The sequence below is a fragment of the Podarcis pityusensis genome (genome assembly GCF_964106645.2).
Source record: "Podarcis pityusensis genome assembly, chromosome: 14".
Lineage (NCBI taxonomy): Eukaryota > Metazoa > Chordata > Lepidosauria > Squamata > Lacertidae > Podarcis > Podarcis pityusensis.
In genome coordinates this window covers 19,683,811-19,704,357 of record NC_138039.1, presented here as the reverse complement: position 1 = coordinate 19,704,357, position 20,547 = coordinate 19,683,811, and the positions used below count along the sequence as shown (strand labels likewise).

The window sequence follows — 20,547 nt, the reverse complement described above, 5'->3', positions numbered from 1 at the left end:
TTAGTCTTGTTGCAATGAAAGTCACAAAGAGTCTTGTGGCACCTTAAAGACTAACACATTCATTATGGGTGTTTCATTTCCTTCTGATCTCATCCCCCAAATTGTGTACATGATCATGTAACTCAGAATAACACTTCATGCAACCGATGAAGTGGACTGTGGTTTGCGAAAACTTGTGCCATAAATTTTTTGTTTGCTACTATTTTCAGGTGGGATACAGCACTGATCATTGCAATGCATCCCCAATTATTATTATTGCATAATTATAAGGCTATTGTATAATGTTCGAAGGGTGTATGGCTGTGCGGGTGTGTGGACTATGATGAAAGGACTATGCATGTTTTAATTTGCCCCTGCACTTAATGATACTGGCTATCATTAAGTAAGCACACACACACTTCAGAAGATGGGCACAGTTCCCCAGCCGGGAGCAAGCATGGGAAAAGGAAGAAGAAACTTTGGACTAGCCCAAGGCTGACCAGAGAATGGAAAGCTGATGTGTCCAGTAGGGTGGCCACTTCATGCTGAGTGAAGAGCACTGAGTTGGAATTGAGGCCGGCCTCCTCGAGCTCCTCTGGCAGCAGATCCCTCAGGGCTTGGAGGAAGTCTGCGATGGAAGAGAAAAGGGTTAGAAGAGGTTCACAGCGGCAAGAGACCAATGAGATCTCTTGGTGCAGCAGTAACTCTGGTACCCACAGTAGGTTATTTCAGAAACAAATCTAAACCATGGTTTCCAAAAGCTGAAGTTTAGACTCTAAGTTTTGTAGCAGGCATACAGGCCAACCATGAGCTGCCAGCTCCTTTCCTTCATCACCTTCCCTGATGCTGTCCCAAACAGTGGCATCTGAGAGTGGAGCAATGTCCCAAACCGTAGGAGCCATGTCCCCAAACCATGAGACAGGAGCAAAGCCTCAAACTATAGTCTCTGTTATGTCCTGAGCTGAATCCTAGAACAATAGGATCCAGAATGCAGCAGTCTGATTGGTTCGCAGGAGCCACCCAATCCAGCTCCAGGTGGAAGTGAATTGGCCTTCAGGAGCAGCCAATCAGGCTTCTGGAGGAGGTGAATCTGGAATTAGTCAGTCACGCGGGGCCCATTGTGTAAATAATGTAAAGTTTGGGGAAAGTTTCATTCATTACTACTATGAGCTGAATAAAGAGCATGAAACTCACACTCGACTCCGAGTATATTTCAGTCTCAGATCCTGGTTATTGCACATGCTCACTCACATCTCATACACCATCACCTTGTTTTGTTGGACAGTGTTGGTTTGGTGACTTTCCCCCCTTTCATTCCTCTTCCTCCTGCCAGTGGCTGCGATGACAACAGTGGGAGTGCAGAAAGGCCTGCCTGGCCACCTGCCTGCCCACTTATTTGCCCTTCCCACTTGCCCTACAGGGGAGCTCACTCGGGGCTTCCCAGGCTTCCCTCGCTGGCTGAGCATGCCCACTCAATTAGGGTTGCCATATTTCAAAAAGTAAAATTCCTTACACCCACAAAGTTATTGAGCTTTTTTTAGGAGGCCCCAAAATTCTTGAGCTTTTAAAATCACCAGAGATAGTGGTTTTAAGCCATACATGCCCCCTGCTACGATTTTGTCCTTTTTTTATAATGTGTTTCCTTGGGGGAGGGAGTGACTCCCTGATCCAGGAGGTGCTATATTAACGAGGGAAACGTCCAGAACTACACGAACCTTGAAAGAGCCATTTACAAAACTGAACTACAGAGGGCAGCACCTCTCTACTTTTCGCTAGCTGCTGAGCAAAGCTTTTCTCAGATAGTATGTCCCTTGCCTACTTTTTCTGGTTACAGTTTGGGCCAGCAATGCTTTCAGCTGCTCCAGCCCCCCCATTTCTTCATGGGAGTGGAAGAAAAATAAAATAAATACTGTATCAAGTCCACACTGCTGAAACTCACCTCCATAGGCTACTGTCCCCTGTGAGTCAGTTGTCAAACTTTGCCGCAACTGCCTCTTCTTCTCCTCATTCACATCGAGACTTAAATATTGCAGCATCTGATTTCGGGGAAAGAAGCAGCGAATTTTGCAATGCAGAATTCCATGGGGAGAGGGATTGATTATTAAACAACTCTGAGAACTGCAGCTCTGGGAGGGGATTCCCTAAGAACGGTCAGTACCCTTAGCAAACCACAGCTCCCGTAATTTGATGGGGGAGCCATGACTGCTCAAAGCGGCGTCATAGGGTGTGGTGTGAATGTGGCCTCTGTTTTGAGTGGGACTTTCTCGTCAGACTCACCAGTTCAAGTTTGCCGTCCTTGAGGCGAATGTGAGGATCCAGGGCCACTTTTGGCTTGGTGGCTGGAGCCACTCGCTGGTTTGAAGAGGAAACAGGAGCTGTAAGACAAGAAGTCACCGTTCATCTACACGAGCAATGAAAGGATGCCTGCTCCTTGCATTGGGTGCAAAAAAATAAAAGTCTGTTTGCACTCTGCTTTCTCTCCCTGCCCCCTCCCCACGAATTCCTGTGGGGCAGAATTAAAGCCTCATTTGCTTCCACATGCGGGGGGAGCGGGGAGGCAGGAAGAGAGAAGGGTGAAGGACAGGATGGAGGAAGAAATGGGCTGGGATGGAAGCGGCATTGGTAATGGTTGTATTGTTACTGCAGTTCTTCTTTGCACTCCAAGTCAAACCTACACCCAACAGAACTACAAAGTTAACGGAAGAGTTTCTGCTTGATATCTAGAGGTTAAGCGGAGCAATGGGCCCTGCCAGGGGGCTATGAACACCAGCCAGCCCTGCTGTTGGGCAGTTGTGTGTGGCTGATTGTCTCCCATTGTGGGGAGCTGCCTGGCGGAAGGTCACCCTGAAGGCAGCTCCTGATGGCCACCCCGCTGCACCTCTCAGGTGAGGAGGAGGGTGTTTCACAGGAAGGTTGGAAGAAGCGGCAGAGGAGCCACCCTCACAAGCATAATCCAGCTAAATCCTGAGCTCCGCCAGTCCCTGCCAAGCACAGAAGGGCTTTGTATGTGGCCTGAGGGAACTGACAGGGTTTGCAGGATTTGTCACCCACCATTCAGCCCAGGCGGGTTCAAGGACAGAGCAACTCCCCCTCTGCCTCCTTGCTAATCGGGATTAACCGGGGGTTTTGCTCATTAGATCAGGACACAGATTTCCCAGGTGCACCTAAAGGCCAGCCGGCACCCATCTCTCCTCTCTCTCTCTCCCTCTCTCTCTGATAGCCCCCTTCTGTCTGTGGCTAGACCAAGGTGGAGTCCTGCCCTGACTGTGGCAGAGATCACTCCGAATATAACTCAACCTTTCTTGGAACTAGCGGTGCCTTTCTCTGTTGTGGGCTGCGCTCACATGAAGAAAGGGTCAGGTTGGGAAACAAAATGGGCAGCCAGATCCAGCCACTTAACACTGTTCAGAGGGAACCTGGGAAGGGCCACCTTCAGGAGGTAATAATAATAATAATAATAATAATAATAATAATAAATTATTTATATCCCGCCCTCCCCAGCCGAAGCCGGGCTCAGAGCGGCTAACATCAAATGTATAACACATTAACATAAAATCAGGGATGTACATATTAGTAAAGTTTAGTTTATCTTAGTTTCTCGCCCCCCCCAACTTCAGTTCTCCACATTTTCACTGCAGTTTGCAATTTTTTTAAAAAATTAAAAAGTCCTCTAGAAAATCCACCAGCAGCTTAGAAAGAAATTCTGTGTTTCCCTGATCACATCTAGTTTGGCCTGTTGCCTAGTCTTCTCCTTACAAGCTAGATTTCCATGTGTAGGTAAGAACAGTACAGGAAAACAATCTACAATATGCAGCCTGTCCCCCTGAGGTCTGTGGTGGTACAGTCCAGGAAGGACTTCAGTGGCTTATTTTAGCACACTGGAAGGAGTGATGGGCTGATTTATTCCACCGGTTCAACATGCCATTGAGGAAGTCCCCCTACCGGAAACGGTGAGCTCTGGCGGACAGATGTCTGGAGATGGAGAAGGCACAGGGAAGGGACTGTCGTGTCTGCTCTGGAAAAGAAGAAATGCAACAGAAAACATGTTGGACTGGGAAAAAGCTGAGAGCCTGAAAGGCAAAAAAGAGATGCAAAAGTTTCCCTTGGAGCCACAATAAAGTGAAGCCATTGAGCAGCCACAAAGGGTCTTCAGCTTCACAAGTGTTGGTGTGGAAACAGGGTTGTATTCAATGCTAGTCCTATTCAGAGTAGATTCATTAAAATTACTGAACACGACTAACAGATTCTTTAATTTCCCTGGCTCAACTCTGAGTTGGATACAATCCATACAGTCCAGCAAACTGAATAGGCAAGTGAATCTACCTACAGTGGGGATTGCAAACACGGTGCCCAAGGGCACAAAAGTACACACAGAGAACAACCCTGAGGTCCACAGAGCCACCTGACCTCCCTGAAATGCTAGCGGAAAGAAGCATTCTCTCTCTGAATGGTGCCCACAACAGTTTGCTTGCATAATATATCTATTTCCCCTTACCAAATGCGTGCTGTGGGTTGGGAAGGAAGGAAGTGTATGGGTGATGGCATGGACATTAGCCAATAGGCACTGTCACAATGGTAAACCACACTGAAGATGTGGGATATTTCCCCACACATACACACACCAAAGCTTGCTAAAAGACCAAAAACAAGTTGAGTCTATTTGCAGAGCAGAGAAGGATCTTTCAAGCATCCTTTGTCACTCTCAAACATCATGTGAGCATTTGCACTTGCAATATTTTAGTGGAATGACCTAAGAGAAACAAGCAGAAGAGCAAATGTGTTTGTGATCATAAGGGCAAGCAGAAGAAAAAGTCATGTTGACTTTGGATGTGGACCCTGAATACATGACACTAGAAGTGGCTCACCAGATGAGGTGGGGCTATGATAGCATGCCATCAGGGGTATCACTGCTGCTTACTAGGAGAAAGGTGGAGGAAGGGTGAGGTCGCATGCTGCAAGCTCACAGGTAGGAGCACTGGATTGGCTGCATCACTGTGCTGGCACCATGTCACCTTCCCCACTGCCTTGCTCTTCCTGGTAAGCAACAGCAGCCCACTTTCCAGAAAGCCAGCAAAACAGCTCTGCTTCACCTGGTGAGCCACGTCTGACTACAACCACATTCCAGTTTGTCACAACATTTGTCCATAGCATCCTGGGAATTGCAGCCTCAAAGGATTATTGGAGAATTTTGTTTCAAAACTCTTTTCCTCACTCAGAATCACAGTTCCTACATTTATGGGGAGGGAGGGAATATTTTGTGGCGTAGACTTGGTGCTTTTCATAGTAAAATCCCTGCTATCCAAGGGGTGGGGGTGGGGAGAGGAAAGCTTGCTAGCAATACTACCAGAAATTCCCTGCCCTGTCTAGGACCCTTCTGTCAACAGGAGTGTTGCAAAAACAACAAGCTGGCTATTTTTAAATATAAGAGACATCATATGGAAAGCTCTAGACAGCACCCTCACCCTGAACAAGGAGAGGGCAATTGGGCCCAAGCTGCTATATGCCACATCTTTCCCCAAACAAGTAATCCATAAGGATTATGGCCAAGATCAAATCTTGTTGGAAATGGAGAACATTTGGGTGAGATCTTTGTGAGTTCATTGAGTCTCACCACCTTACCTCAGGGGACCTCACGTGGACTTTCAACCTGCAAGTGCCCAGGCCGTTCCCCACAGCCTTCGTCGGCAAGGAATGGGTGCTGTTGTGAGCTGAGAGTCCAGGATGGAACCGTCCTCTTCCGGAAATAAAGGCCACTTCAGTGTTTCCCTCATGTCTTAAAAACAAATGAGAAACCAATTTAGAACTAAACAGCCTCATGCCTGGGAATTCTGAGATGCCAAAATATCGGCACAGTTTTGAAAGGTTCTGTCTGCCATCTTGATTCAAAATGGTGGCCAGTTGTAGCCAAACATAGACAATTTTTTTTTTTCAAATCTCCTCTTCCCTGTGGTGCTGCCCCATGTGGCTGTGTGAACATGTGTGTGGACATTGCAGCCTGAAGGGCTGTGGAATTTCTGTTCCTTGGAATATGGTCAAATACGAGGTTGGACAAGCATAAGCTTGCAAGGGGAACATGCTTCAGTTGCCTGGAGCCAACCTTGTTGTAGACACATTTTTAAATGCAGTGCACTTTTTTAAAGGGGTACTGAGATCGACATTTTGATCTGGAAGTGGGAATTAAGGCAGCTTTGGCTATCTCAACTCTGTTCAAGATGGCCCACTGCAGTTCTTCCAGCACCACATCATTAGCATCCAAAGGGCTTTCAGAAAGTCTCCTTTACCTGAATTTTGTTTTTGCAAGAATCCTTTTGGCCTCTTCATATGTGGCCCCCACCAGAGAGTCTTTATTGACAGCAATGAGCTGGTCGCCTACCCGGAGACGGCCATCCTGTAAGAGAGCCATAGAAGAATATCTCTGTGAGATCAAGCTTCATGGAACACGGAGGAGTGAGGTGAATCAGGACCACATTATTTCCTCGGTTGTCCTTTGCTAGGAGTAGTTAACCTTTATTGGCCTGAGGGTCACACTCACCCTTGACCAACCATCTGGTGGCTGCATGCCAGTGGTGGATGTGGCCACACCGACCCACACATTGCACATGCAGCACACACATTACACACACGTAGAGATGGCTCAGATGAGGAGAGAGGCTATTGTTGCCTACTTCACTCATCACATGATCAATCTGATGATCTGGGAGGTGGAGATTTGTATCTCTACCAGGGTGAAGAGGTTTAAACTGCTCTGCTCATCGCAGCATCGTGTCTCTCCCCCCCCCCTTTTACCACCATCCCCAAAATTGGTGAGGGACCAGAACTCTCTTCTGGGAGGGTACTTGGTCTAGTCCCTGAGGATAGGAGTTAGCTATTGCTGTTCAATCTGCTTAACACTCACTCAGTGGTGAGTGGGGTCAAAGGAAAAAGTGGGTGGAGCAATGGATGTGAGTTTTCCTTTGTGTGGTTGGCTAGTTTCTACACACACACACTCCTTGCTGAGGGGCTGTGGACTCAGAAGAGACCCAAGGGCTCGATGGAGAGGCCTGGTGAGGTGGCACATGCCTTGAAATATAGCAGTGCCAGCCTGAAGCTGTTCAAATGCTCGGCTCACCCTGTAACAGTCGCCTTCTGGTTGCACCTCTTGGATGTAAACCATGGGTCCATCTGGCCGGTTGGCCCCTCCTCCGATGGTCACACCCAGCCCAGAGGATTTTGCTATAGAGATGCTCTGGATCCCGGATTCGATGGAGCAACTGCAAGGGAAGAGGGTAGAAGGTTAGTGGAAGATGTTAAGAAGAACCCAGCTGAATCAGGCAAGGAACTTGTATCCAATGGCAACCAGCCGTAAGAAATGTAGGGAGAGGCCTACTCGTCCATCCAAGCTCAGTAATGTCTACACAGACTGGCAGTGGCTCTCCAAGGTTTCAGGCATTATATTGCCCAGTTTCTCCCAACCGTACATGGAGATGCCACAGATTGAACCCAGGCCCTTCTACATGCAAAACTGATGTTCTGCCATGGTGCTATTACCCTTCCGATTTATACCTCTTAGAGGCACACAAGCAGAATATGAGGGCAATAGCCCATCCACAGTGTTTCTCTGCAGCGTGTGGTACAGTCGTACCCTGGTCTAAGAACAGTCCTGTTAACCAATGATTCGGGCAACATACTCCACAAAACCGGAAGTAGGTGTTCCGGTTAGCGAACTTTGCCTCAGAAGACGAACGGAAGCTGACCAGTGGCAGGGCACTGGGGGCGGGAAGCCTCATTGGGGAAAGTGCACCTCAGTTTAAGAATGTTTTCGGTGTAAGAACGGGCTTTCGGAATGAATTAAGTTCGTAAACGGAGGTACCACTGTATTCAGCAGTAGACTGCCATTGAACATGGAGGTTCTATGGCTAGCCGTCATAGCAGGAGGCAGGAGGCAAATCACATTCAGACTACAAATTCACCTAATGACCTTTTGGCTCTCATAGTCCCGTGGTGCAGAAAGAACCCCAAAGCTCCATCAAGATCCTTCCTGCTATGTCCACAAGGTAGGATCTTCCACATATCTCTGTCTCAAACTACTCTTGCTATTGCTCTATGATAGGCCCATCCAAACTTCAGGAAAATAAGAGGTAAGATAGCCTTTCCTGGACTGTTTTCCATTTAAGGTGGCTAGTGGAAAGAGTACAATTGTCAGGGACCAGGAGACAAATAGAGGTGAGGACTGTGAACCTGAAGGGGGAAGGCAGCATGGGGCTACCCTAGAAGCACAGCTATCAGATGAATCTGCAGGGTCAGTGCCCCTTCTTGGCCCAAGAAGGTGACACTGCCATTGTCCGACTTGGAGGACTGTAGAAGACCCGGGAAGACCTGAGGCTCACCCACTCCATCACAGTAGTTTACTGAAAATGGGTGTGTGGTACCAACAACGAGGCCACTTCTGGTGCTCCTGCTATAATAGGGCTCACTTGCAGCTGGTTCCTTGCTAGAGCAACTTCAGAGCTGTGTGTTCCCCACAGCATCACCTGAGCTGGGTATCCAGCCTGAACCCTGCTCCCCCCGGTATCCAGCTTGTGTTCTGCTGGAACTTCATCCCACCTTGCCTTGTCTCCTGCCAGAACTTCACCTGGTCTTACACCTTGGCTAGGCTTTGCCTTGCCACACTGCAGAGCAAGTCAATGTGTTTCAAAGCTCTGCAATGTGAAACAAAGACAGAACTCCGTGCATGTGGAAAGTTAACCCCTCAGGGGAAAGGCTAGGTGAAAGTCCTTTCTCCTAACATGCTGGTTATTATTTTGAATGAATGTGACACATCCATTCTTACGGGAGGTGCGTCTGCCACACAAATGGCTGCACAGCTTGCACGAGGAGGATGTGTGTGCATGCGCACTCTCATCTGCCAGGATGCGCCACACGTGATGGGGCACACGAACACATACAGGTGATCTAACAGGATTGCAGCCAACCATTGACACCTCTCGAGAGCAATGAAGTACGTACTGCGATGGTGGGTGTGGTGAGTGTCCTGGATTCCCAATCAGTGGTCCGTGGGAATTTGCCGGGCTCAGCAACAAAGGGCTCTGGGAGCGAGATGAAGACCCCGAGGACGTACTCTCCAAATACCTGCCTGAAGAACAAAGCCAAGGACACTGTTTGGAGGTGAATGAGAGACTTCCCTGGACATCAACAAGCTTCAAGTCACACTGAGAATGGAGAAAGGGCCTGAAGTTGGGCACTCCTTGTGATGGCCTGGGAATCGGATTCAGAGGCTGAACCTGAGGAATCCCAGCCTGCACAGGAGTCCCCGCCTCCAGGACCAGCTGAGGCTTGAACCTGAAGGGCCCTCACCTGTGCCAGATCCTCAGGAGCAGACACCAGCTGAATCTGCTCTGGCTCCGGAGGTGATCAAGGACCCATTGCCTGCAGGTGCTCCACTCTCAGCCCCGTCAGGGGAGGCTGAGGTTGCCTCTGGGTCCGGTAACCCTCCAGCCTCTCCTGATCTGCAGAGGCTCAGGGCAGAGAGGCGGAGGGAACTAAGTTCTCGCAGGAGGAGTGCTCGCCTCCAGGCCAGGAGAGATGAGTCACCTGTGGACTGGGACCGCCCTATGCCTCGGGGCAGATAAAAGCCAGCCAGCCCAGTCCCAGGTTGTGGGAGCAACATTGTTGGTAACCTGGTCCTGCCGGCAGCCTGTCCTGCTCTTCTGCCAGAGTTCCTGACCACACCTGACTCCTTGCCTTGGACCCCGCTTCAGCCTTGACGGACAGACTCCATACCATACCCTTGACCTTGGACTGGACTTGGACCATGCTGCACAGTAACCCCCCTGGGACCAGCACACTCCTGCTTCCTCCCATAGCCTCTCTCCAAGTGCGCTCCCTCACCACGGGAGAAGTGGCATGCAGTGGGAGGCATCTGGTTCCTCGGGTGCCCATGAGGGTGAGGACTCTAGCCCTATAGGCTCTGGTGGTCCAGGTGTTCCTCCTGGATGCTTCTGTCTGACAGCCCCAGGTGCTGCTGTCTCCTGATCTCCAGCCATCATTTTAGAGCCCTGAGTTTGAGCCAGCTCCTAAGCTGTTGCCTCTACAATTCCTGACTCTGTGTCTGAATTGCTTGAAGCATAAAGAGCTGTTGAGCCGTTTGACTGCAGCAACAAGGGCTGTGATAAGTTGGACAGTGTGCAAAATTTAATAAAACTTCATTTTTTAAAAAATCATTTTTATTGGTTTTTAATAAAACTTCATTTGAAAGGGGGTGGGGGATGACCACTCAGCCCAGCAGCAATTCAGACACAGAGTCAGAACTTGTAGAGGTTCTGAGCTCATAGTGGTTAGTGAGATGGTTAAAATAGTTTCAGGCAGAAGCTGACCAGCAGTAGAAGAGAAACAATGACTAAGAGAGGGCGGAAAGGAATATGACAATATCTTACATCCCTAAGTATGTACTGTTTTTTTGTCCTCTTTTTTTCCTAGTTCCACTGCTAGTTCAGTTCACTCAAGATCATAAATACTGACCCCCACCATGGAGAACCGGTGAGCTGCGTGCCGAACCTGTGTTGCTATGAGATCCGAATTTTTCCAGCAGTTCTGCAAATTCTCTCCTAAACAACAAAAAGAATGCTAATTATACAACTGTCTACCCCCAAGTATAGTGTGTGAGTGTGTATCATACATAGATGGTCGTGATGTTTCAAAACTACACCTATCTGAAACAAAGGTGAACTTTTCATAATTATTCTTCCTTTCTAAAGTTAGGTTTTCTGTGGCACTCCCCCCCCCCCAAAAAAAACCCCTCATCACATATAATCTTATATCTGGCAGACATATTGTAAAGGCAATAATGTTAAATTAATAACTTCAGTATTTTGCACCCTAAATTCAGTTCTCCACATTTCCACATCAGTTTGGACATTTATTTATTTTTAAGTCCTCGTGTCATGAAATTCATTCTCATTTCAGTGCAAAGTGATCGTACTATGCACATTTTCCTCTACAAGTTTGCCTCACACACACATTTTTGCAAAGCAAGCTTCTGCTAACTCAACGTATTTTTCTGTTATTTTCAGAAAGGTTTGCATTTGCCAGGTTTTGGAGGGCAGGGAGACACTCTCCCCTGATTTATGCATTTACCTATACATTACTCAATGGCAGAACTGTTATGCCAAATTCGGAGCAGCATGGATTTCAACGAAAGGCTCTTTTTTGTTTTGTGCATTGTTTAGGAAAGTGGAAATAAAGTTGGTCCAACCTTCAAAAATGTGACCTGAATCAAATTTCTTCCCCATCCCTAAACACTATCAAGACCAGGGACAAATCAGTCTTGATGCAATGAGAAATCACATTTAGAATATGGATGTTTGATCATGCTGTGGAGACCTATAGAAAGTACAGGCTGGGCAAAGATTGGCCAGGCTGACCACTGACAGGCTGAGTCATTTATTGATGCTCAAACAGCTGACCTCAAAAGAACAGGGCGGGTGGGACAGGGAGGGGGCGATCTGGGCACCTCACCAACCCAGGTCACGTGATCTGCGTCAGAAACGCACCTGTGACCCTAAGGTGGAGACAAGGATGATTACTCCTTCAAGCTCAAGGGCACGGCTGAAAGATAATAAGGGATAAATAAAATAAAATAATAATGCTAAAAAGGCCAGCATAAAACCACCCTCTCACTCCCGCTTCCTCTCCCCTTCTTCTTAATCTTGGAGATATGTATTGGTGTATTAAACATTTTGTGAGATGATTATGTAAGTGAAATCTCTACAAATCTTTGCCCCTCCCAAAAGCTTACAGGCCATCTCACCCTCTGGATGATCTTTTGCAGATTTAGTGCATAACTGATAGCAAAGGATGGCTGTAAGTGTTGCTCAGAGTTTGACCACCTTTCCTTGGGCTCAGTATGTTGTATATGATTTAATTTCCTGGCCATTTAGGGGCAGGAAAGCCTCTTTATATTAGCAGACATATGCTGCAGTTTAAAAGATGTGACTTTAGGAAGATACGACTGGGCAGAGTGGAACAAGGAAATCACAGTTATTGCAAGAGTACAGAAGATTCCATCAGAGGACTCACAAGCCTACTGGAATGAGTTTGGGAGTTAGACTGAATGGGCTTTTGGGATTCCCTTCAATCTGAAAATGAGATTCTGAAGAAAAGGAGACTGCTAAAATGGTCAAACCATTGTGCCATATTGGTTTGAGATGCTTCATAAAAAGCAAGCAAACAATTAATAATAATCAACAGGCAATCAGATCCAGTCAGATCACTGTGTTTCCCAGTTGGTGGAAAGGAGGACCAGTCTCTTTTGCCAATGTATTCTGCCCCATTAAGGCTTAGATAATACACACACTGTGGTCTCGATTCTCCTTCCCAGGATCTTGCTAGTGATGAAGACAGGAATCTCCATTATTAGTGAAAGGATTGTTTGGGTAGGGAAATCTAATCTCAAATGGCATATGCCCTCCAAGGCCAACTGGTTTGAAATAAAATCAAAGATAGGAGACTGCAGTCAGAGCTACCAGGGTATTATGTGTTAGCTAGTATACAGTTATTGTCTTCCAAAGCAACTACTCTATTCTGAACTTAAAAATGGAAAGCATAATGCTGGTGGTCAACAAAATGCTTTGGTCAACAAAAGAGGTTTAAAGACTCTCTCAAGGCAAATCTAAAAAAATGTAGCATAATCACCGACAACTGGGAAACACTGGCCTGCGAGTGCTCCAATTGGAGAACAGCCATTACCAAAGGGGTTATGGAAGATGCTCGAACTCAGGACGAAAGGAAGAAACGTGCTAAGAGGAAGGCACACTTGGCAAACCCTTACCATGATCAACTCCCACCCGGAAACCTATGTCCCCACTGTGGAAGGCTGCGCGGATCCAGAATTGGCCTCCACACTCACTGTTAAAACTGTGTTTATGGAAGACAATCTTACTCGGTTACGAGTGATTGGCAAAGAAGAAGACAGTTCAGGACCAGGCCATTTGAGAGACCACCTTATCCCTTATACACCCAGTGGACTGCTGTGGTCTGCAAGAGAGTTTCTTCTGAAATTCCAAAGATCTCAGAAGCCCCTCACACAATAACTTAGAGTGGGGCTTTTAGTGGGGCTGCCCCTGTTCCGCGGAATACCCTTCATGTTGACGTATGACAGGAGCCCATGATCTGCACTCTCTAGAAACCGCTGAAGACATTTTTGCTTTGACTGGCTTTCCCAGCTGGATAAATGGGTCTTTACCACAAGTGTCCATTTGCTTGGGTTTTAAATATATTTGCTGTTTTTAACTTTTAATTATCGTATAAGTAAATCGCCCTGAGACGGTGGTTTAGAATAATAAATAAGTGGTCATCGCTCTTTGTCCCAAGTCTATCTAGAAGAGCATCCTGTTTCCTTACAGTAGCCAAGTGCTTCTCAGAAGCCGACAAGGCAAGAGCCCTCTCCTCTTATTTATCCTCAGGCAGGACCCCAATTCAGGGGGACACTGATTCTGAAGAGGGAGGCTCTCTATATGCCATGATTGGGGGAGGTCCTGTGCAGCCAACAGATAAGATGAGAGCCAGCTCCTCCTCTGAGAGCACTTACATGCCCTCCAACATTTCTCCAGTGAAAATAGGGACATCTCATTCCGTAATAATAATTTTACAATTTATACCCCACCCATCTGGCTAGGTTGCCCCAGCCACTCTGGGCGGCTTCCAACATATATAAAAACATAATAATAATAATAATAATAATAATAATAATAATAATAATTTATTTATACCCTGCCCATCTGGCTGGGTTTCCCCAGCCACTCAGGGCAGCTTCCAGCAGAATATTAAAATACAACAACCTATTAAACATTAAACGCTTCCCTAAGCAGGGCTTCTCAAAGTCTGGTAGTTGTTTTTCTCTTTGACATCTGGTGGGAGGGCGTTCCACAGGGTGGGTGCCACTACCGAGAAGGCCCTCTGCCTGGTTCCCTGTAACTTGGCTCCTCGCTGTGAGGGAACCGCCAGAAGGCCCTCGGCACTGGACCTCCGTGTCCAGGCATAATGATGGGGGTGGAGATGCTCCTTAAAAAAAAAAAACTTTCCCTATACAAGGCTGCCTTCAGATGGCTTGGGGGTCAGACAACTTCATGCCCTCCAACATTTCTCAGATGAAAATAGGGACACCCTAAGGAAAAGCAGGACATTCCGGGATCAAATCAGAAACCGGGTCAGCTTCTGTAAATCTGGGACTGTCCCTGGAAAAAGAGGGACACTTGGAGGGTCTGCTTATGTAAAAGCAGTAAACTCTGAGCCGAAATGCACAAACTTTATAAGGCGGGCTTCACCATTAGGTAGAGTGTGGTAGCTGCCTCAGGTGGAACCTGCTACCCTCAGGTCAGTGAAGGTTGGTCCATTCAGGCAAATGGAACAGTGCCCTGCCAACCTTAGCCAGCCCCCATCTGCCTGCCTTCTTATTGCAACCTGTCCATGAGGTGGCGCTGCCTTCCTTCTGGTAACCTCAGTGTGGAACTCAGCAGAGAAGAGGAAGCAGGAAGTGGGGGGAAATTAGCTCTGCCTGTCATTGACTCTGGCTCCACTTACTGTTGGGTTCCTTGCCTTCTACCCTCCCAGTCCCAGCATTGCCTCAGGTGCAGTAGAGGATGCTAGTCCATTGCCAGTTTTGAAGGAAGAGTCAATGCCAGCCCAGTTGGCTTCTGTGTATGGAATGTGTGAAGGAGGAACATTGTCCTTTGTCCTGGCAGCAAAATGCCAACCCTGCACAGTGAAGCTGCAATCCAGAGCACCCTTACATGGGAGTAAGCCCCACGAATAGGCTTACTTCAGAGTAAATATAACCATAATCGCACTAGCATTCTGTAGTGGACCCACCACTTAATACCATCAATTAATAATGCAGCGGATCCACTCCCGCTATCTGCCCCCAATTAAATATACTGGGCCCATCTCACGATACACCAGTTACACAGATTTCTACAATATACCACAGATTATCTAGTGGGGGGACTTGTGTGAGTCTCAGGCACGAGTTGATTGAGCAAACAAGAAAAGTTTGATTAAACAAAAGAGGTTTATGAAACAAAGTGGGTCAGGAACTGTGTTCTTTCAGGTAGAAGTTAACTTGTTTAATTTAACTAACTCTAAGACATCTCAGGCTTAAACACAACACTATAGGCACAGCTCTTCTTAAACACCAGTTACTAAAAACCAGTTGTTACACTTCAGGTGGTAGATGTTCAGGTTTCTAGAATAGATGGTAAAATGTTCAACTCAGTTTCTGTCACTTAGATATTACAGTTAAATACTTTCAACATCGTACTGTTTCCTTCACAGCTTAATATTTTGGTTCATGAGTGAGGGGCACTTCTCCTCATGCACCCACTCTTTTAACAATCCCACACCTGAGGTCTTCTAAATGGTATAACAGACCCAAGGGATCACCTCACCCCTTGTTACTGGGTTGGGAGTCTTCAGCACCTAGAAGAACTCTCCCCTCCTGGCTATACGGAGACCCAGGTAGCCTGAATTCCCACAAGATCTACCTCTCCTGGCTCAGACTCAGCCTTCGCAGGACACTCCTATCTGTATACCTTTCCCAGACCCTTGACCTGGTCACCCTATCCAAGCTGCGAGGCTCTGTCTCGCTATGGATAGTCTCCTCAGTGTGTATGTATAACGTCACTCAGAACCAGTTCTCCTTATCTCACTCCAAACTCCCAACTCCAATCAAACCCTATCTCTTAACCTGAACCTTTGCCCCTTCTCAAAACCAAAACCTATCTCTCATTTTAAATCCAGCGCTGTCTAACTCTCTCCCACCTAGAAACTGCTCCTTTTATTCTCCCCTCACCCAAAGTGCTGTTTCTTCCCCTTCTGTGGCTAGCTGACTGTAGTCCATCAGCGAGAGGCTCCAGCACTCTGGTGGAGTTTCAGAGGAACTGCGTCACCAGACTCTAGTCCAGGGGTCAGCAAACGTTTTCAGCAGGGGGCCAGTCCACTGTCCCTCAGACCTTGTGGGGGGCCAGATTATATACAGTGGATGCTCGGGTTGCGAATGTAATCCATGCGGGAGGCACGTTTGCAACCTGCAGCGTTCTCAACCTGCAGCGCCATGTCTGCTCATGCATGGGTTGTGATTCAGTGCTTCTGCATATGCGCAAAGCATGATATAGTGCTTCTGCACATGCGTGAGTGCCGAAACCCGGAAGTAACCCGTTCCGGTACTTCTGGATTCAACGCGGTGCACAACCCAAAAACGCACAATCTGAAGTGTCTGTAACCTGAGGTATGACTGTGTATCCTATACCCCACAAATAGCCCAGAGATGCATTTTAAATAAAAGCACATGTCCTACTTATGTAAAAACACCAGGCAGGCCCCACAAATAACTCAGAGATGCATTTTAAATAAAAGGACACATTCTACTCATGTAAAAACACGCTGATTCCCGGACCATCCATGGACCGGATTTAAAAGGTGATTGGGCTGGATCTGGCCCCCGGGCCTTAGTTTGCCTACCCATGCTCTAGTCCAGGGGTGGCCAACTCCCAAGAGACTGCGATCTACTCACGGAGTTAAAGACTGGCAGTGATCTACCCCCTTTTTGGGGGTTCAGGTCAAAGTTGTTGAGTTGTTTTTAGGGAGGGGGAAAGCCGCATTTGGGGGGGGTGCAGCGCAAAATGGTTGAGCTTTTTTCAGGGGAGCCAAGCTTGTTGAGCTTATTTGTGGGAAGCCAGTGATCTACCAGTGATCTACCACAAACGCCCAGTGATTTACCGGTAGGTCACTATCTACCTGTTGGACGTGCCTGCTCTAGTCTGTCTCTGCTGTCCATCATGCATTCCTCCCTGCCCCAGGTGAGAGAAAAAGTCAGTCCTTACCGGGCATCGTCATCTCGGGCAATCAGAAGGCGCATGTGGCTGGTGGCGGAAGCCGTCCTGAGGATATCCACCGCTCTGCAAGGAAGAGGAAAGAGAGTGATATGCGGCAGGTGAATGACACTCACCAAGAGGCCTTTTCAGCCTGCGAAGCATCTTCAGACTTGGGTCTCCAGATGTTAAGAACATAAGAAGTGCCTGGTGGATCAGGCCAGAGGCCCATCAAGTCCAGCATCCTGAAACAAATTCAGAGCCCTGATCCAGAATGCTATACCTTTCGCTTGTAACGCCAAGCAAACTGTCTCCGTTAACTTCTAAGATCTGGTCCCCTGGTTGCAGGCGGCCTAAATCAAGCAAACAGGCAAGAGAAGTGTCACACATATGGAAAAAGAACATACTCCCTATCCATAATTGCATGGGGACAACAGGAACACCAGCAGCTCTCTCTCTGTCTCTCTTATTTATTAACTTTTCTGTTTTGCAATTGAGAGTATTCATTTAAATAACCTTAAAATATCAATTACATCCCTTCTTCTCTTTCCGTGGTTCATTTCGCATAACATATTTTACATAAACTATCTGGTAAGAGAAAGGAACTGAAGATGTATCAGAACAGTTAGCAGAACCCTCTAGCAGAACCATTCAGTATTCCATGGTTACATCCATCAAAACTTTTTTACACTGTTGAATTTATCTTAATACTGCCAGCGTTTTCAACAAATGGGAATCTCTTCACAGGGTCAGCATCACAAGGCCTTTAGGTCAGAATCAGAAGCAATAAATGGCACTTACCATCAGCATGAGCAACACCTCCTGGTAGGATTCTCTTAACGTAAACCCCATATTCCTCTCCAGTAAATTCTTTAATGCCTCCAATCACTTTAATGCCTATCAGGAAAATATAACATAACATAACATTTCCTTACTAAGAAGCAACTGCTACCCCATCCTCTGAAGGCACACCCACCCTGCACACTAGTTTAAAAGACATGGGAATTGTTATGTACTGAAGTTCTCACCCTGGGCCAGCAGGGGGATACTGTAGATAGTTATGCAAATAAGGGATCGAAAGTCACGTTCAGTGATTGGATAATTTTAGAAAATTGTTACAGTTACGTTGTACTGGAGCTCTATATAAGCAGGCTGGCTGAACCCTTCAGTTCTGTTCTGTTCTGGCCTCTGAATAAACAAGAGCTGTTTGAAGAGGCGCTGTGTCGTCTGATATGTTCACCCACAACTTAACAGGAATGCTGGGAATTTTTGGCCTGGTGAGGGGCCTGGAAGGGCTAACTAAACATTGATATGTCAACAAAGAAAGTTGCCTCATACCAAGTTGGGCTGTTGGCCCATCTATCTCAGTATTGTCAACACTGACTGGCAGCAGCTCTCAAGGATTTCAGGTAGAAAGTGGATAGGTAATATTAGAATTCAGAGGCATCCAATTAAGCTGAATGTTAAAAAATTTTGGGAAATGATATACAATGAATTGAAAAAAATGTTTAAAATGACATTTGTAAAAAAAACCAACCAGAAGCATTTTTTGTTAGGGATTGTAGGACAAGACCTGCCAAGGAAAACAAATTATTTATGTATGCTACAACAGCTGCAAGAGTCTTGATAGCACAAGGATGGAAGAATGAGGAAATCCCGACGAAAGAACAGTGGCAAGAGAAATTGATGACTTATGCAGAACTGGCCAAATTGACATATAAACTGAGAGATAAAGACAACTGTGACTTTAAAGACGAATGGGAACTTTTCACATATTATTTAAAAAGACAACAAAACGAACTGGACTCCTTGGCAGGTTTTGAAAAAACATACACAAATTTATTGGTTGATAACATGAAGGATAGATATGTACAATTTTATAATATGCAGAGAAAATATGCGAAGAGAAATCAGGGAGAGGAGCTGAGGGAAGTCCTTGGGGGGGGGGGAATAATGTATGTGATTATATGGTTTGCGAATTTGTTATGTGGAGATTGATCAATAATTTTTATTTTTATTTTTTAAAAAGCTGAATGATGGGAGATTCAGGATGGGGGCGGAGGGAGGACTCCTTCACACAGAGCATAGCTGAACTATGGAGCTCTTTCCCCCCAGAAGGAGCAAGGGCCACTGACATGGATGGCTTTAAAGGGTATGAGACAAATTCATGGAGGGTAAGGCTATGACAATGGATGCTAGCCATCATGACGATGTTCTTCCCCCACTGTTAGATGCAGTAATGCTTCTGAATTTCATATGCCTGGAGTTGCAAGTGGTAAGAATGGCCCGTTGTGCTCAGGTCCTGTCGGAACAGGATGCTGGACCTGAGGGGCGACTGGCCTAATCCAGCTTCTTCTTCTTAGGTCCTTATGTATCAGTCCTTACCACTGAAATACATATATTCCACTTAAGGTATAGAGAATGAGAGTGAAGTGAGCAACCTCAGTAGTGGCCTTGAGGATATGGAACTCCTTCATCAGGGAAGCTTTGTTATAGATCAATGTGTTTTGCAAGATGAACCTATTGGGTTGGAAGTAACACAACTGATACTCCCAGAAAACTGTGCATAGGATTGCAGTCTTCCTAATCCTAATGAACTGGAATAAATAAATGAAAATGTCCAGTAGCACCTTAGAGATTCCACCTAAACATTAGGAAGAACTTCCTGACGGTAGGAGCTGTTCGACAGTGGAATTTGCTGCCAAGGAGTGTGGTGGAGTCTCCTTCTTTGGAGGTCTTTAAGCAGAGGCTTGACAACCATATATCAGGAGTGCTCTGATGGTGTTTCCTGCTTGGCAGGGGGTTGGACTCGATGGCCCTTGTGGTCTCTTCCAACTCTATGATTCTATGATTCTATGATTCTAGAGACCAACTAAGTATGTTCTGGGTATTAGCTTTTGTGTGCATGCACACTTCTTCAAGCCCGAGGGATAGAAAGATTTCAAAGCAGACACAGTTCTGCAGATCAAACTGTACCCTTTTACATGTCCTCGCTTTGCTCAAACTCTTCTGTCTCTTATGCCTTGCTTGGGGCATGTGCTGGATACCTGCCCAGAATGCCTAGTACCACAACATCCCTGACATTAAATGACACAGAATGCCTGTACACGGTATTTCTAGTGCACGGCTGAGGAGGATTCCAAGCCAAAAACAGCTGGGGTGAAAAGTTCATTGGGGAGGGAGAGGAAGGAAAATAGGTCAGTTTTGATTGCTGTTTATTTATTTAAAAGCTAAACCACATAAACAGTTTTTATCCCTCTGCGGTATATAAAAATAACATAAAACAGCATCAAATAGCATAATAAAAATGGTAAAATAGCTTTATAAAAGCAGGGGGCTGCAGCCATCTAAATTTCACTCAGAGTAAAAAGGTAAAGGAACCCCTGACCATTAGGTCCAGTCGTGGCCGACTCTGGGATGGCGGCGCTCATCTCGCTTTATTGGCTGAGGGAGCCGGCGTACAGCTTCTGGGTCATGTGACCAGCATGACTAAGCCGCTTCTGGTGAACCAGAGCAGCGCACGGAAACACCGTTTACCTTCCCACTGGAGCAGTACCTATTTATCTACTTGCACTTTGACGTGCTTTCAAACTGCTAGGTTGGCAGCAGCAGGGACCGAGCAACGGGCGCTCACCCCGTTGCGGGGATTTGAACCGCCGACCTTCTGATCAGCAAGTCCTAGGCTCTGTGGTTTAACCCACAGCACCACCCGCGTCCCTTTCACTCA

At 46.7% G+C, this 20,547-nt stretch overlaps 1 protein-coding gene across 2 annotated transcripts in view; it reads right to left on the bottom strand.

Moving 5' to 3' along the window:
- Nucleotides 1-20,547, bottom strand: part of LOC308463515 (syntaxin-binding protein 4-like) — a 61,996-nt gene that overhangs the window by 10,353 nt on the left and 31,096 nt on the right. For both annotated transcript variants that reach the window (XM_080981963.1, XM_080981964.1), the window contains exons 3-14: nucleotides 17,622-17,717; nucleotides 17,104-17,173; nucleotides 16,833-16,907; nucleotides 10,477-10,562; nucleotides 8,965-9,091; nucleotides 7,088-7,229; nucleotides 6,261-6,367; nucleotides 5,599-5,752; nucleotides 3,922-3,994; nucleotides 2,257-2,354; nucleotides 1,919-2,015; nucleotides 480-607 (exon numbers count right to left, since the gene is read on the bottom strand). In XM_080981963.1, the coding sequence (XP_080838089.1) occupies nucleotides 480-607; nucleotides 1,919-2,015; nucleotides 2,257-2,354; nucleotides 3,922-3,994; nucleotides 5,599-5,752; nucleotides 6,261-6,367; nucleotides 7,088-7,229; nucleotides 8,965-9,091; nucleotides 10,477-10,562; nucleotides 16,833-16,907; nucleotides 17,104-17,173; nucleotides 17,622-17,717 (1,253 nt within the window). The remainder of the gene's footprint in view (nucleotides 1-479; nucleotides 608-1,918; nucleotides 2,016-2,256; nucleotides 2,355-3,921; nucleotides 3,995-5,598; nucleotides 5,753-6,260; nucleotides 6,368-7,087; nucleotides 7,230-8,964; nucleotides 9,092-10,476; nucleotides 10,563-16,832; nucleotides 16,908-17,103; nucleotides 17,174-17,621; nucleotides 17,718-20,547) is intronic.